This window comes from Toxorhynchites rutilus, chromosome 2, assembly GCF_029784135.1.
Source record: "Toxorhynchites rutilus septentrionalis strain SRP chromosome 2, ASM2978413v1, whole genome shotgun sequence".
Classification (NCBI taxonomy): domain Eukaryota; kingdom Metazoa; phylum Arthropoda; class Insecta; order Diptera; family Culicidae; genus Toxorhynchites; species Toxorhynchites rutilus.
In genome coordinates, this window is record NC_073745.1 from 87,875,253 (window position 1) to 87,893,628 (window position 18,376).

The following is an 18,376-nucleotide window of genomic DNA, read 5'->3' on the forward strand; positions in this document are numbered from 1 at the left end:
TCGAATTTTTCTGAATCTATAAACATGGCATATGACCTCACAAGACACATTGACTGGAAAAAATATGCGGACGCGATTGCTCTAGCCATCAATTCCAGAGATGGTTTACCTCCATTGGAGGAGTATAACTTCCTTTCTCGTTTGATCTATGACAGCGCGGTTCGCGCTCAAACGAAACCCATCCCAGGCTCCACTATTCGTCGAAGGCCTCCCAATCCATGGTGGGATAGCCAATGTTCCAAGCTTTATCAGGATAAATCGAACGCATTCAAAGCTTTTCGGAAACGTGGAACCATTGAAAATTTTCAAACGTATTTAGCCCTTGAAAATCAATTTAAAAACTTAATCAAAGGGAAAAAACGTGCTTATTGGCGAAATTTCGTGGGAGGTTTGTCACGAGAAACGTCAATGAAAAAATTATGGAAAGAGGCTCGAAACATGAGAAATCGCTCTTCATCCAATGAAAGCGAGGAATATTCACATCGATGGATTTTTAATTTTGCACGGAAGGTTTGTCCTGATTCCGCTCCTGTGCAAAAAATTGTTCGAGATATACCACAAGATAGGTGCGATCTTGATTCCGAGTTTTCGATGGTAGAATTCTCTCTTGCTCTGCTTTCATGTAACAATTCTGCTCCGGGATCGGATAGAATTAAGTTCAACTTGCTGAAAAACCTCCCTGATGTGGCGAAACATCGCTTGTTGAATTTATTCAATCGGTTTCTGGAGAATAATATTGTTCCAGATGATTCGAGACAAGTACGAGTTATAGCTATTCAAAAACCCGGAAAACCCGCGTCCGACTTCAATTCGTACCGCCCAATAGCAATGCTGTCTTGTATACGGAAATTGTTGGAGAAAATGATCTTGTTTCGCCTTGATCGATGGGTTGAAACGAATGGCCTACTCTCAGATACACAATATGGGTTCCGCAGGGGCAAGGGGACGAATGATTGTCTTGCGTTGCTTTCTTCAGAAATTCAAATGGCTTACGCCGGAAAAAAACAAATGGCTTCAGTATTCTTGGACATAAAGGGGGCCTTTGATTCTGTTTCAATAGAGGTTTTGACAGACAAATTACACTCTCGGGGTCTACCGCCTCTATTGAATAATATGTTATATAACTTGCTTTGTGAGAAGCATTTGAACTTTTCTCACGGAGATTCGGCAGTAAGTCGGGTCTCTTACATGGGCCTCCCCCAGGGCTCATGTTTAAGCCCCCTTTTGTACAACTTCTATGTAAGCGACATCGACAATTGCCTTACACAAAATTGCAGCCTAAGACAACTTGCAGATGATGGAGTGGTCTCTGTCGTAGGATCAACAGAATCCGACCTACAAGAACCCTTACAAGATACTTTGAACAATTTTTCAACCTGGGCCATTGGGCTAGGGATCGAATTCTCCACGGAGAAAACAGAGATGGTGGTTTTTTCTAGGAAGCATAGACCAGCAAAACCAAAGCTTCAACTTTTGGGTAAACCGATCACTCATGCTATGTCATTCAAGTATCTTGGGGTCTGGTTCGACTCCAAATGTACTTGGGGGGCCCATATTAGGTATCTGAGTAAAAAATGCCAACAAAGAATAAATTTTCTCCGTACAATTACCGGCACATGGTGGGGAGCCCATCCCGAAGATCTTATTATGTTGTATCGAACAACTATTCTCTCAGTGATGGAGTATGGCAGTTTCTGTTTTCAATCAGCTGCCAAAACACACTTAATTAAACTCGAGCGAATTCAGTATCTTTGTCTCCGTATTGCGTTGGGATGTATGCCCTCAACGCATACCATGAGTCTCGAGGTTTTGGCAGGCCTACTCCCACTAAAAGATCGCTTCAATTTATTATCTCTTCGGTTCCTCATCCGGTGTAAGGTCATGAACCTATTGGTGATCGGAAATTTTGAGCGGCTAATCGAGCTAAATTTTCACTCCGGATTCATGAGTTCATATCATGAATTCATCTCCATGCAGGTTGATTCTTCTTCGTATATTCCCAACCGTGTTTGTTTTCCTGACTACATCAATTCCTCTGTACATTTTGATCTGTCCATGAAGCAAGATATCCATGGATATTCAGATTACCAACGATCGAGGATCGCTCCAACGATCTTCGATGAAAAATATAGGGGTATCAATTGTGATAATATGTACTTTACTGATGGGTCCACTATAAATGAGTCCACAGGATTTGGAGTGTTCAACGAATTTTTTAGCACCTCACACAGTCTTCAGAATCCTTGCTCAGTGTATATTACTGAATTGGCAGCAATTCATTGGGCGCTGGACAGCGTCGCCTCACGACCTGTTGAACACTATTACATTGTAACGGATAGTCTTAGCTCTGTCGAAGCTATCCGTTCAGTGAGGCCGGAAAAGCACTCGCCGTACTTCCTTGAGAGAATACGAAAAATTTTGAGTGCTTTATCCAGACGCTGTTATGTCATTACCTTTGTGTGGGTCCCTTCTCATTGCTCAATTCCGGGTAATGAGAGGGCTGACTCATTAGCAAAGGTAGGTGCGATTGAAGGCGATATTTATCAGCGTCAAATCGCCTTCAATGAATTTTACTCTTTAGTCCGTAAAAATACCATCGCTAACTGGCAACGCAAATGGAACGAAGATGAATTGGGCCGGTGGCTTCACTCGATTATCCCTAAGGTTAGCCTCAAACCATGGTTCAAAAGTCTGGACTTGAGTCGGGACTTTATTCGCACCTTCTCCCGACTCATGTCCAATCACTGTTCGTTAGACGCGCTACTCTTTCGTTTCAATCTGGCCGGCAGCAATATCTGCGTTTGTGGCCGAGGTTACCACGACATCGAACACGTTGTTTGGTCGTGTGAGGTGTATCTTGTTGCCAGATCGAATTTAGAGAACTCCCTTCGGGCTAGAGGAAGGCAGCCCAATGTGCCGGTGAGAGATGTGTTGGCTCGGTTAGACCTTGATTACATGTCCCAAATATATGTTTTCCTTAAATCTATCGATGTTCGTGTGTGATTATCCTTATATCCTTATACCCTCCATTTCTTCCTTTGTGAGTAATTGGTCCGCTTGCTATAAACAGAAGAATGAAATGTAAATTCACAACTGATGTACGAATAGATTTAAGAATTGAGTGTGTGTGATTATCAACATTATAATAATTTCCTTATACCCCATCCTTTTCCTGAGAAAATGTCACCCTTTTAATCTCGAGTCCACCACGAGTAATCGGTTTCCCACATTACTAACCATAGATTTAAGAAAATTGTTCATATATATAGTTTTAAAAATATATTTAAGATTTCGGCTCCTTTAAACTTATGTAACTGAGCCTGTAAAAATAAACGAATTTATATAAAAAAAATAATAAAAAAACTAGAAAGTATTAGAATATTTAAGGTACATATTTTTATCTTGGTGTGTGTAGGTGTAGTGGCTAACAATACCGGGACGAAATTAAAATCGATCGAAAATCACATGAAAACAAATGTTACGAATCGTTCATTCTGAGAGTCACGTAGAATTTTGTACTTCTGGTACGATTTGCGATTAAATGCTCCTCTCATTTACTCCAAACTTTGAAAAATCGGCTAGAAAAAACTGCTGAACGTATCGATATGAAACGTTCATAAAGGGTGTGTCACATCAAATTGCATTACGGAAAAAACGCTGTAGAAATTTAATTTTTAGGAATTATATCTTCAGCTTTCGCTTATAATCAGATAAGAGTGTATAGATCACGTTGGCCATGCTTCACTGTCAATTTTTCGTAAATTTGGAAAAATGTCGTCGAACGAAAAAGAACGTCGTGAATTAATCCTGCGCACTCATTTCGAGAATCCGGAGTTGTCACATCGGGACATCGGTAAGATGCTGGGAATCGTCCAATCCACGGTCAGCAGAGTACTAAAACGATACTTCGAGAACCTAACCATCGACCGGAAGGTGAAGAACGGCAAAAATGGATGCTCCGTCAGTGAAAAAGATCACAAGCGCGTAGTTAAGCAGTTTAGACGTGATCCGAGAAGTTCCGGGCCTGTTGTTCTTCACCGCAGAGGACCAATTCAGCGTTCCGGAGGAGATTCGCAAGCAGGAACTATCCAAGTTTGCCAAAAAGTACATGGTGTGGCGAGCGATCTGCTCTTGCGGAAAGCAGAGCGCTCCCTTCGTGATGACCGGCACGGTAAACGGGCAGGTTTACCTTAAGGAGTGCCTACAGAAGCGCTTACTACCACTATTGAAGCAGCACGAGGGCCCGACCATCTTCTGGCCGGATCTCGATTCGTGCCACTATTCAAAGGACGTGTTGGAGTGGTACGAAGCCAACGGGGTCACCTTCGTGCCAAAGGAAATGAACCCGCCCAACGCGCCGGGGCTTCGCCCAATAGAGAAATATTGGGCGATTATGAAGCAGGCCCTCCGGAAGAACCCAAAAGTTGTCAAATCGGAGGCGGACTTCAAGAGAAAATGGATTTCTGTTCAAAAAAAACTACAACCTGACGTTGTACAGAACCTTATGGACGGGGTAAAGAGGAAGGTGCGAGCATACGGGCTTGGGCTCGAAGTATGAATAAAAAGAAAATGCCAAAAGTTGTTTAATAGTTTTTATTTTACTGTCTAAAATTTTCAAAAGGATCGGTCTACTGGGCGAATTTCTACAGCGTTTTTTCCGTGATGCAATTTGATGTGACACACCCTTTAAATGTTTAGGGAATACACTAGGCTAACAATTTGCCTGCAAAGATTAGAAAGTACTGTGATATTTGCAGAATAACAGCAGATTTTTCAAAGCCCTAAATATATTGTTTTCGGCACTGTTTTGAAATCGATGCAAAAATTTAAATAATTTTTTGTTCGTCGAAGTAACAAAGTATCATTATTGTATTGGAGCTTTCAAAACTGCCTTTCGTTTTGCGGAGCGATGATTTTTTATCGAATAATTCATCATCAATGACGAAGGGGTAATTTTTCATCCAAACTGAAATATCTCTGTATGGAAAGGTCCTACAGGAACGTTCTAGGAACCAAATGAAGGCTGGTTAATAAGGCCAATTGCATTTGCTGTTGAGATGGTTATAGAAAAAAAATTGTGTTAGTCCTCAAAATATTAAAAAAAACAGAGAAAAATCTATTTTTCTTTTCTTCCCGATATTGTTGCCTACACACACCAAGATAAAAATATGTACGTAATATATTCCAATACCTGAAAGTTGTACCTTCAAAATGATGTACATCCCATCGAAATGCGTTGATTTTTCACGAAGTTACAGCATGTCAAAAATCCTTTAAAATTTCTGACTTCGAACTCTGTTCCTCTATTTTTTTGTCGAGTGTAGTCAAAAATTCCACTAGAAAGTAGTCACGTTTTGTAACACATGCCAGAATAAAGCCATATATATATTTATGTTTTTTAACTTTGTAATTGTCAGTCCCAGTGATCAACGCTCTTCTAACAGAAAGCCCAAAGTCGGTCCCGTACGTATTAACACGTTTCCTTACCCCTTTTTGAAATTCTATTGGCCTCTGAATTTCAATGTTTAGCAAAATTGATGTGTCACTACAAGGAAAATAATACCTAAAACTAATATGTTTGTGAAATTATCTGGTAGTATCTGTCATTTTACCTTTTTTTTTTGAATGGTACAAATGGAGATAAAAGAGTAAGCGTACGAATTTCCGTAAATTTTATCTTTAACACTAAACCCACCGATGTTTCATGTATACCTATTCCTACCACAGCGGGTCAAGTGACCCTTTATGAATAGTTAGTGAACAATAACTCGATTTGTATAGTTTTGTAGAGAAACGTTGCATACCATATTCCTCCTGTATATTTCGACATTTTTAGGATAACAATTACAGGTCGGACTCGATTATACGGAGTATTGATTTTTTTTCACTCCAGACAATCGAATCCTCCGGATAATCGAGTCATAAACAAACAATTTTCTCTCAGTAAACGTAATATAATTATGATTTGCACTTATTTATTAAACAGTTTTATCTACATTGACTCGTTTGCATGTTTGTGACTTTGTAACTTTGTAACTTTGTAGAAATTTAACCCCCTTCCTGTTGACCGTATGATCTGAAATTTGGAACACATCTTTATCTCTGGTGTCATTATAAAACTGTGTATTCCATGATTTTGAAAATCCAAGATGGCGACCGCTACAAAATGGCGAATTATGTAAATATTTTCTCAAAATCCCATCAATATGGGAATCGAATGAAAGGGCTTGATTAGTAGAACACAATTATATATGAAAAATGTAAATCAAAGATGGCGACCGCATCAATATGTATATCAAATGAAAGGGATTGACTAGTAGAACATAGTTATTTATGAACAATGTAAATCCTAAATGGCACCATATATATTTTTTTTTTCAGCAATATGGGTATCAAAAGGAAGTTCTCGACTAGTAGAACATAGCAGATAGTGAAAAATCCTATTCCAAGATGGCCGCAGCCCCCAAACAACTAATTACTTTTTAAATGGTTTCGTTCAGCTTGACCTGTTTCTATGTATGTTTGAATGTTTGTAGGGTTGTCCCACATTAAAAGAAAATTGACCCCGTTCCTGTTGACAGATTGATCTGAAATTTGGAACATACATTTAATTCTACTGTCATTATAAAACCGTTTAACTGAAAAAGTATTTTTTTAACTTATTTTATTTTCTAGTTTTTAGTAATTTGATATACTCCTCTACATTACCTTACATTCTTCGGAATATTTTGATAATACACCATTAGTCAAATCATGTCATTTGATACCAATATTGAGGGGATGGCAAAAAATACATGGTCAACCATTTTGTGGCGGCGAATTTATCGAATTTATGTTGTTCATAGTATCTCTATCTATTCTCCAAATCAAGCCATTCAGTCATTTTTTAGCGGCGGCCAAATTGAATTTTTCCAAATTATGGAATACGTAGTTTAATAATGACAGTAGAATTAAATGTATGTTCCAAATATCAGATCAATCATTCGACAGAAACGGGGTCAATTTTCTATTAATGAGGGACAATCCTACAAAACACTCAAACATACATACAAGGGAAAGCTGAATAGAACCATTAAAAAGTAATTGTTTATTTCGGAACTGCGGTCATATTGAATTTGGATTTTCCATGATCTACTGTAATTCTACCAGTCATGCCCTTTCGTTTAATACCCATATTGATGGGGTTGTGAAAAAAATATATATTTGGCGCTATCTTATGGTGGCGGCCATTTTGGATTTACAATTTTCATAAATAACTGTGTTCTACTAGTCAAGCTCTCTCATTTGATACCCATATTGATGGGGTTCTGAGAAAATATTAAATCCGCCATTTTGAAGTGGCCGTCATCTTGGATTTGAATTTTTCATAAATGACTGCATTCTACTAGTCAAAGCCTTTCATTTTATATCCATATTAACTATTCAATATGGAAATGTTATACAAATTATTCAAAATTGCCGAAAATCAAAAATAAAATACTTCGGATAATCGAGTCTAAAATTCCGGATAATCGAATCCCGGATAATCGAGTCCGACCTGTATTAGCAAAATAATGAAATAACAATTGAATGGAATTTTTGACACGCAAAATAGCACTGTAGCTTGGAATGGTTACTGTTATCTCGCTTGGATAGTCAGCGATACAATTAATTTTAATCATTCACAATTCATTCACAAATATAACGAAATATATGAAGTAACTAGCTGACCCGGCAAACTTCGTCCCGCCCAAAATTTTTTTTTCCTTAAGTTATCAATAAATTCAAACATTCACGTTTTCTTACTAAGCGAAGGTTCATGAGGCCAATCGCAGAACTATTCATTGATTGATCTTCTAATCAACCCCGTTGAATTTACCTTTTACTAAAAAAATTCTAGTACTTCTACTAAAGCTCATCATTATAATATCAGATTATTTTCAGACACAGTTCTCGTTCAGGGTTTTTCAACCACTTGCAAATAGCATGTTTCTCCGTTACATAGAATAAATGTTTGATACAGAAAATATGATACAATAAAGACAGACCCCTGCCCTCTTCCCCCCTTAGAGTTGGGGAGGAGTGTCTATTCACCATAGACACGTTTCGTGCCCCCTAAAATTCCCACATGCCAAATTTGGCTCCATTCGCTTGATTAGTTTTCGTGTTATGCAGAAATTTGTTTTTCATTTGTATGACAGGCCGCCCTAAGAGAGGGGGAGGAGTGTCGAACCACCATAGAAACATTTATTGCATCCTAAATCCTCCACATGCCAAATTTAGCTCCGTTTGCTTGATTAGTTCTTGAATTATGCGGAAATATATGCTTCGTATTTAAGGCAGCCCCCTTCCCTCCTCAGAGAGACGGGAGGAGTGTCTATTCGCCGTAGAAACGTTTTGTGTCCCCTAAAACCTTCGCATGCCAAACTTGGTATTTTCTTGATTAGTTTAGAGTATCTTGATTAGATGCAGAAATATGTCTTTCATTTGTATGGCAGATCCCCTAAGAGAGGGGGGAAGAGTATCTATCCACCGTAAAAATATTTATTGCACCCTAAAACCTTCACATGACGGCTACATAAGGTGCCCGTTATTGACAGCTCTGTTCGGGAAATCTCACAAATGGACAGAACAAATGTATGAGGAAATGGGGAATGGGATTGTAATGTATAGCATATAGAACAATTCTTAGAAAATTTTTGATACGATTGGTATGCAAATCGTTAAAATCCGTTCGCAGCAAAAATATTTATTAACGTTAACTTTATTTCATAAAAACGTGACCTGTTTTCTTATTTGGCACCCTTAATGTAAGACGTAGTTCCACGTCAAAAAAAAAAACGACATATTGTTTCTATTTCCTTCAATAGCACTAGGTTCCTTAAGAAAATCGATTTCCATTGGTAATTGATGGGAATTCAGTTGCCAAAACATGGTTTGAAGCGGTTTTGGAAATAAAGTTCATAGAACTGCGGTTCATTAAAGAACCGTGTTTCTTTTGAGAGCTGGCTTATTGATAAAAAACCGTGAATCGTACGCTTGTTCTGTCGAACCGTGGCTTGCGGCAGTGCGGAAGAAATATATGTTTCCCATGCTGCTTTTCAAGCGGTTTCATTTATCTGTTTGTATGTTTGTAAATTTTGGCGGAATACATATTTTCTCGAAGCCCTATCAATATGAGTATCTAATGAAATGACTAGACTAGTAGGACACAGTTATTTATGTAAAATGGAGATCCAAGATGGCGGACGTTACAAAATGGTAGACAGTTAGTTTCGCCAAAACCCTATCAATATGGGTATCAAATAAAAGGGTTTGCCTAGTAGATCACAGTTATTTATGTAAATTCAAAATGGCCGCCATCCCAAAATGGCGAAATATGTATTTTTTTTCAAAACCCCCTCAATATGGGTATCTAATGAAAGGACTTGACTAGTAAGACACAGATATTTATGTAAAATGGACAGACTACTAATTTCGTCAAAACCCCATCAATATGGGTATCAAATGAAAGGGTTTGCCTAGTAGATCACAGTTATTTATGATAAATGTAAATCCAAAATGGCCGCCACCCCAAAATGGCGAAATATGATTTTTTTTCCAAAACCCCCTCAATATGGGTATCTAATAAAAGGACTTGACTAGTAGACTAGTAGACAGTAATTCATGAAAAATGGAAATCTAAAATGGCGACCGTTACGAAATGCCAGACTACATTTCTTCTGAAAACCCCATCATATGGGTATCAGATGAACGGTGTTGACTAGTAAATCACAGTTATTTATGATAAATCCAACCCGTATATGGGTATCGAATGAAATGATTTGACTAATATAATACAGTTAATCATGAAAATATTCCATTCGAAATATTTTAAAAACGTTTGGGATATAAAACGGGGAGAAAACTGTGTCGTTATTGAAAACTGCTTTATTCTCCCGACTGATAATTCGACATGATCAACATTATATGGATCAAGTGAAATCAGTTCTAGTGATTATGAAAAAGCTCTGTATAAATTGATTCCGGAGCTGGTAAAGCGATCTACAAATCTTGAGTCAGACGAATTAGTAGCCTAACAAATACTGCTAGATCCTCGCTTCAAGGAGCAAGGTTTTGGGGATAACAGAAAGTACAACTATGCACACCAGTCGTTGATAAGGATGCTAAAAATGACATCCATAGAACTCACCTACGAAACTACCACAAATCGTTGGTGATGAAGCGCTGTCATCTGTATGGGAGAAGTTTAATGCATTGGTTGGCAATCTTCGATCCTCACATGATCCAAAAGCTGTTGCAATATCTATTGTAGATAAACATTTAGCGGAACCACATTTGCTGAGACTAAGCGACCCTTCGTTTTGGTGGAATGAAAGGAAATTTATCTCTCCGCGGCTCTATGTTTTTTTTTAAAAATATTATGTATTCCGGCGACTTCAGTACCATATGAGCGAGTTTTTCCGAAAGCAAGACAAGTTTGCAGTGAAAGATGTAGTAGACTTCCATCATATAACATTGGAAAGATAATGTTTATAAATTAAAAAAAAAAATTAAGAATATCATTGTGATGGAAATATTTCAGAGAAAACCTTTAGTAAAGTCATATTTTTACTTTTCTCTGCACTGATTATTGTTTTAAACCTTATTTTTTACGTCTTCCATTCTTTACATATCCGAATAAACCAGTTCTTGAAAAGAGCCGTCGAGCCGCTCAAATGATCCGGCTCTTTTCATTGAGCGCACGGCTCTGAGCCGCTCACTGAAATGAACCGTTTTGCCCATCTCTAATCGAGTGTGATACTGATAAAATTATTATCGGTGGAAAATTCCTCTGGTGTTAATGGGAAAATACTTCGCAGTTCTCATCATCATAACACAGTAATTCTAGATTCTAGTATACAAGAACTTTGCAACACTTGAAATAGCGTGGAAGGATTAATTTAAACTCCAGAGAATAAATTAAAACTGTAAAATTCTTACTACATTCGAACAAAAACGGAGCCGTCGATATAATAGCAAAAATTACATTCCCATATTATATTAAATTTATCAGGAGATAACGTGAACTACTTTAATGAAGAGATTTTTTATGAAATTTATCATTTTTTCAAAATGTTTTGCTCAAAGAACTTTACTAGATTTTTTTCTTTGTCAAACTTCCGTGTCCGTCAAACAAGAAAAAACTAGCTGGTTCCAGTCATAAAAAATGAAGAAAAAATTATGCACGAAACACATTTTCACACACACAGCCTGTAAACTGGCGGAAATATTTCCAAATGATGGCAGAATAAAAACAGGAAGCAAGCTTGATTCTGACGGTTTCCTTGTTTGCTATTTTTATCCTCTGCTCCTCTTGTTCCACAGCCGTATTCCCACCATAACCCGTTTTTTTTTGCTTCACTTTCTTCACTCTGTACTCTCGTAGTCAACTCGTTCATTCCATTCATTCGGAAAATCAAAGACCAGACCAGCAGGCGAAATAAACCACATCCCTCTTCACACACTCACTCGGAAGAATGAATGCACGCAAAAAAAAAGCCATCATTCTGTCAGCTTGGCTTCATAACCTAGCAATTTAGAGAAGACGTCTCCTAACTGCTGCAGCCGCCGGTTCAATCCATTCGTCATCATTCCGCCATTGAATCCCAGAATCTAAAGGAGTAAAAAAGAGTTCCCTTTTTTCATACCCTTTCGGAATGGTTCACAAGATCAAAAACTGCGATACTGGTGTGTAGACCGGACCGGCAGAAGTGTAGGGCAAATGTAAATACGATTCCAGGGTGCTTCCTCCACTACTGGCGCTTGCAGACACATGCTCATATATGTGTGTCCCAGTGGTTGTTCGGCGGCCAGGATTTTGCGCATCCTTTGCAGGAGCCTTCTGGCATCGGAATGGATGGATGGTGGCTTTTATTTAAGACCACCCCTTTTCTCGCACTGTTTGCATATGATGGCACATATCGGCATCCCGACTTGGGGGGAGGGGAGAGAGTAAATGGAGATGATGAGCAATGCCGATACAGACACACCCCGACACCCCGTATGAAGGATGCCATTGCAAAGTGGTAACGTTTCTCCAAATCTAGGATCTGATGTGTGTTTCCATTTCGACAAGATGAAACTGATATGAGGAAATGAATTGCGATTTACAATCACCACTGCCATGTGGATCGATCGGACAATTTTTTCTACCATTGCAAATTTCAAACCGTAGCGAATGGGAAGTTTATTGCCGAAAGGCATATGGTGCATTTATTATTGGCTTCGAATTGGGCTCGGGAGCGGCCTATGAAAGGGAACCTAGTTTTTGCAGCAGCATCCTTTGGATGCTGCTCTCGATATCGGTGCTACCTTCCTGTTTATGTAACGATGAGACGCTGCTATAAAACCCTGGGAAGTGGGTCAGTAGGGAAGCAACGCTGGCAGCTTTCTGATTGTCGGATAAATAAAAACCATGGAAAATACGCACTGACGTGAGAGCTATCGGGTTGCAGTTTCCATTAGAAAACAATTTTAAAGTAATTGAAATGGAATTGTCGATTTCAACTATTAGGGCTGGTACGCAACTACGCAACTCTCGGGTACTTCCATTAGCTAGACTGCGTTTCGTCAAAAAAAAAATTGTAAATAAATAAATCGGTCGATCTGAACCGATTTTTATTTTTAAAAACCGAAAATAAAGCTTATTTTAGAACATTTTCGATGTGACCACCCCTTTTTTCGATAACGCGTTTTAAACGGTGAACAATATTCTTCATGCACAACTCTAACATTACGACTTCGATGCTTTTGAAAATCCGATTTATTTTTTCTTGAAGTTCCTCCAAATTTTGTGGCTTATTAACATAGCAACGGTCCTTCAAGTACCCCCAGAAGAAGTAATCGACGACGAGAAATGTTTGAAATTCTTACCATAAGAGGACAAAGTTTCATGGAGCCTTCGGTTGATCGAGCAGTATGATTTCATTAAAAAAACATATACGTTCTTGTAAATTGTACATCTTGACACTAAAAACCATCCGATCAGACTGAACGAGTAGCCGAATATTATGGTCCCGCAGTGGGGAATGCAGTGTTCCCATCGACGGAGCAAAAAAAATTGTATAAGGAGCTTTTTCTAGTTTAATCTGAAAGACCCTGTACAAAATGTAATATAAAAATGAACTGCTGAAATTGTGAATCGTGTTAATGGTGCCGATACTGTAACAGAAAAATAGATGCTATTTTTTTTAATTTTATTTTTTTTGTTTTTTTCTAAATTATTTTATTATTTTTCTAACGGAGTGATCAGAAATTGGGATCACGAGAAAATTGTAAAAAATCTGTTCCTAGAGCTTTCCTTCAATTAGGACCAATACTTCTATGAGAGAGGCATTATGAAGTTATTTTTAGAATGGCAACAAATTTCACATCAAAACGGTGCATACTTGACCCAAATCAGACACTCCGAAGCATATCAGAAAAAAATTGAATTTCACCCAAAAATAATGTATTACTTTTTCCCCAACCTAATACAGTGACGCCTCGATTGTTATTTTTTCTCAATTTTGACCAGTGTAAGAAGCAGTAGTGGAGTATTTAATTTCGTCAATTGTTGAAGTTTCATTTCAAGGTAAGCCGGTGATACATTTTTTGTTATAGCTTCTGTGATCTGAAGTTTATATTTGAGGGGCTCAGAATGCAAGGGGTGTAAGTGACTTGATCGATTTCTCTTCATCAACTTTTCATTTAGTTAATAATTCAACTGCAAAAACGTTCCAATTTAAGTTTGCTATACAATCCGATAGATGAGGTTCTGACCTATATTCCACATTGTCAAATACAGTTGGGAATGTATTTGCAGCAAAGTTATGACCAAAAGAGAGAGTCGATGTAGAGAAATCGATCAAATCACTTACACCCCTTTCATTCTAAGCCCCTCATTTATTCCACTGTAGCGATGAGTAAGAAAGCTGAGCAAATTGAAAAAGAATCCTTCAGAATACGAATCGAATTAATCGGTGGTAAATTAAAACAAGGTGTGCTGTGGCTTGTTTCTCAATGGCGTTCAAGTATGTCAATGCTATAGGAAGTGATCACCTCTAGGTCAAGACTTCCGTGGAGGAACTTGAAGAAAGTTTGGGCTACAACATATACCAGAGAGTTGGACAAAAAATTGAAAAAAAAGATATGTCAATTATACGAGAAAAATGGACAATTTGAAGAAACTAAAATATAGCAACTTATCCTAATCACAAATCGCTAAACCAGTGATTTTCAACCGGTGGGAAATAAACCCCCCTCCCCCCCTTCCTTATGGGGAATTCGGTCATTAGAAGGGAGGAATTGTGCAAGGGAATATTGCACATTTACTTCGTTTTGAAGATGACAATGATTGGCAAAAATTGCCACAAAAATTTTATTGGATACGCTTAAATTTACGATCCTCGGCAAACATTTCCAAATCTAAAATATAATGTTCAATTGAACAACTTCGCATTATTTGAAAGACTTTTGTCAGTGAATGATGATGGAATAGACGACAAAACAGTACAGAAGACCATAAAAAAGGAAATTGTACAGCATTTGTCGAGACTTTTTACAACAAGTTAAACTTGAAACATATTTTCCTTATATCAAGGAACAAATTTGGACATGGTTTGAAATGCCTTCCGACTGGCAGTGACGAAAGTTTCGAATCATTTTCAGAACACACTCATCGATCTACAAATGATCGATTCTTATCCCGATATGCGGAGTAAGCGTTTCGAGTTGTTTTTTGCGTAGAATTTATGTGAATCTGGATTTCCTACAATACTGCTGATGGGAACAAAACACCGTAACAGAGTGTGTTGAGGAGCCAGGCCTAAAACTTCGATGGCTCACGCTTTCAGGCTCCCAACATCGACAAAAAAGTTCACAAACTCTTTACCGTTGGCAGAAAACACAAACTAACAAAAAAAACTGCATTTCGAATGCAGTATCGAAGGAGCCAATACATTCAATCAGCTGTTCAGTTATTAACCGTTTCCCAGCACAAATGTTCCTTCCAAAAAACACATCACAATAGTCAATTTACAATAATTCACAATTCTTTAATATACATTATAATTACAGGTTCACAATATTACAAAAAAAAACATATATTTCTTATCAATTACACATAACATTCAATAAACTAAAATTGCTCCGTTTTCCTCCGTCTGGCCAGTCCAATAATGTTTCCGTGGTGGTCCGATAACAACTGATTCTGCTCCGCAGAATTCTAGTTTTCCGACGCACTGCTGGTGATGCTATTGCTCTCAGATCAGGGCGATGTTCTCCGAAGATGTTTCCATCGGCAGTGGTGAATTTCATCATCCGTTTTTATCCAAGGTTCTCATGTGGAGTGAACAGTGAATACACATGGATGCCGTTCTCTCGTTTTGGCTGCTTGCTGACGACTCGTACCAACCAATATGTTGCCGCGTCGGTTTGTTGATAAATCTCCCTTTGTTTGCGATCAGCTGATGTGAAGAATTGATCTCATAAATGCTGGGGATCTAGGGATGCCACGTTAGTCCCGAACATCCTCACCCACCCAGAAAGTGCTCCAGTTTCTGAAAATATAAATAAAATGATCCTCTTCTGGGATGGGTGATGGGAAAGGATTTGGTTTGGGTTTTTTCCAAGCGCTGTTTTCAATGCCCTTCAGAAAATTTCAAAATAATTCACTATATGATTCAGCAACATCATCACGATTGTTTGAGGTATTAAAAGCCTAGTGAGATCTCCAATTCTCACCCACCGTCGGAAAACCTGATCTTCTCCATTCATATCCATGCATTGGCAATCTTGGTTTCGCTTGCTGAATAATATTCCTCTTCGAACCACGTTCTGAATATACGCGTTGGAATTTCAGGTTAGAATCTGTACATTGCGCCATAGATTCTGTTCCACAAACCACCCAACCAAACACTGTTTCGTAGAATATTGGTTTTCCTTCTCCAAGAACCATCTTTCGACCTGACTCGAAGAAGTCGAAAAAACACTCACTGCCTAACACCATATCGACAGCAAAAGCTTCGCTGAACAAGGGATCAGCCAGTCGAATCCCCTCAGGAATTGTCCATTCCGAATTGTTGAAGGTGTTCATAGGAAAATTCGTTATCAAAGTTGGAAGCTCCAGAAAATCCGTTTCTCGCGAGAATTGTGAAATTCGTGAGCAAACCGTTGCTCTAAACCTTTGTTTGATTTTTGTACTGACATTATCAAAACCATGGATGACCTTCATCCTCTGAGTCAAGCGCTGCGAAATAAAATTGTTCTCTGTACTAGGATCCAGGAGAGCTCGTACCGTAAACCGATGTCCGTCATTGTCCTTCACTACCACCACAGCAGTGGCCAAAAAAACATTCGATGTTTTAAAAACTCTACCGGTTTGACATGCTGTCGATGCCGCTGAGAAAATACGTTGCGATGCGTCCGAAGAAGGATTGTTGCCTCCATCTGGTATATTTGTATTGGAGAATTTTCTCGGAGAAGCCCTGACCTTCGGTTCTACATTTTCCCCTGATTCCGTTCGGAAGCATAACATAAAGTGGTGTCGACCATTGCATTTTGCACACACCTGCCTCGATCTGCAGTTCTTTGCTCGATGCCCACGATTCAGGCAGTTCCGACAGAGTGAATGTAGTCGTACGAGTTGCTCTCTATCCCTGGTCGACATTCTCCGAAAGATCACACATTGGTGAAGGAAATGTTTCGCTGCGCAAGCGATACAACGAACTCCAGACCTCTGTACCGTATCACAACTAGTTCTCTGTGGGTTCTGCCATTTTTGTTGTTGTTGCTGATGAACCTTTTCATCATTCGGTCTTGCTGGCAAAGAATCCAGCACTTGAACGCGACGTTGTAGGAACCCGATCAAATCTTGAAGTCTGTCCTGCTCCATATCTGCCGAAAATTCCTCCCATCCTCTATGGGTCACTGGATCAAGGCATGAGCTTATAATATGGATCAACAGAAGATCCCTGAAATCTGCCGGGTTTATTGATTGATCCAGTATCGTAATCGTCCTTTCTAGCCCTTCCAGCAATGCGTGTAATTGCTCAGAAGATTCTGTTGACAACGTCGGTAACCTGAACAAAGCCTGTATCTGCCTTCTTTTCAGCTGCTTACTGTTGTCGTATCGTTTTAACAGAGCGTCCCACGCAATATTGTAGTTGGCTGCTGTTATCTGCAATGGTTCAATCAGACACCTTGGTTCGCCTTGCAGACAACCCTTCAAGTAATGAAGCTTCTCAACATCCGGCAAATCTGTCTTGGAATGGATGAGTGACTTAAATAAGTCCCTGAAACTCAACCATTCTTCAATATTCCCGTCGAAAGTTTGCAGTTTTATCTGAGGTAGTCGCACACGATCATGGGTACCTTCCATCAACCTATAGCCCTCCGAAGTTGTATCCCTCTCCTTCAATTTGTCCAGCAGAAACGATTTGAGTTCGTAATACATATCGCTGAACTCCTCCCTATTCCTTTCGAAGCTATCGTCTGACTCATCGTAATCATCATGGGCCTGCATTTCCACCCTTGCAGTCCCAAACCTCTCCCAGAGTTCATCTAACTTCTCCAATCGAACCTCCACATAGGATATGCTGATGTCACCACGGAAGTTCTGAACGAAGCGCCGAATGTCATTGAAGGACGACTGGATGTCCCTCAACTTCGCTCTCAACAATTTGAGGGATTGGGTACTCGTGATGATAGATCCAGCTGCAGAAGGCATGATGACTGACGAACTAGTCTATGGTGCCCAAATACACCGTTGAAGAAAAAAAAATACCAATCGTTGATAATTAATCAGCTAAACCAGACCACCAAAGCGTCCTCCCTCAATGTCCAAATGAATTTGTGTTGAGTTTTCCAATCACGTAAACCAACCAGTCGACCGAACAATTCCAATTGTTGTGATAGGTGAGGAGAGGAGGAGGAAAAACCAACTTGCAGTATCAATCTATCCAGGCCTCGGCGACCATATACTGTAGTGCCTCACCTGGAGAAACTAACAGCTGACTAAATAAACCATTTAAATAGTCCCGATTGTGTTTCGCAATTACGCCCTTTAGTTGCTACCAATATCGATAAATATGCGTCGAATAAATCCAAAGTGTTGATTGGGTGATATGAAAATTGAAACACCAGAATGATGAAGTTCATCCACAAATATGCTCAATAGTTGCTCCACTCAAAACAGCATCTCCCAAAGAATTGTCAAGGATTGTATGGCAATGATTGAAGAGGATAAATTTTATTTAATTGTGTGTATTTTCCGAATACTTCGGCTGGCATATACGTTTAATTTCTCACTCACCACACAAAAAATACAGTGCGCCTCCTCTTCTTGTCGTCACAATGCTCCAATGTCCGTTTGATG

General features: G+C 39.0%; 1 protein-coding gene across 1 annotated transcript in view; it reads right to left on the minus strand.

The window, feature by feature from the left end:
- The window catches only part of LOC129765903 (uncharacterized), a 35,679-nt gene extending 17,951 nt beyond the window's left edge, over window positions 1-17,728 (minus strand). The window contains exon 1 of the mRNA XM_055766349.1: window positions 16,745-17,728. Coding sequence (XP_055622324.1) covers window positions 16,745-17,728 — 984 coding nt within the window. The remainder of the gene's footprint in view (window positions 1-16,744) is intronic.
- Window positions 17,729-18,376: the final 648 nt, after the last annotated feature.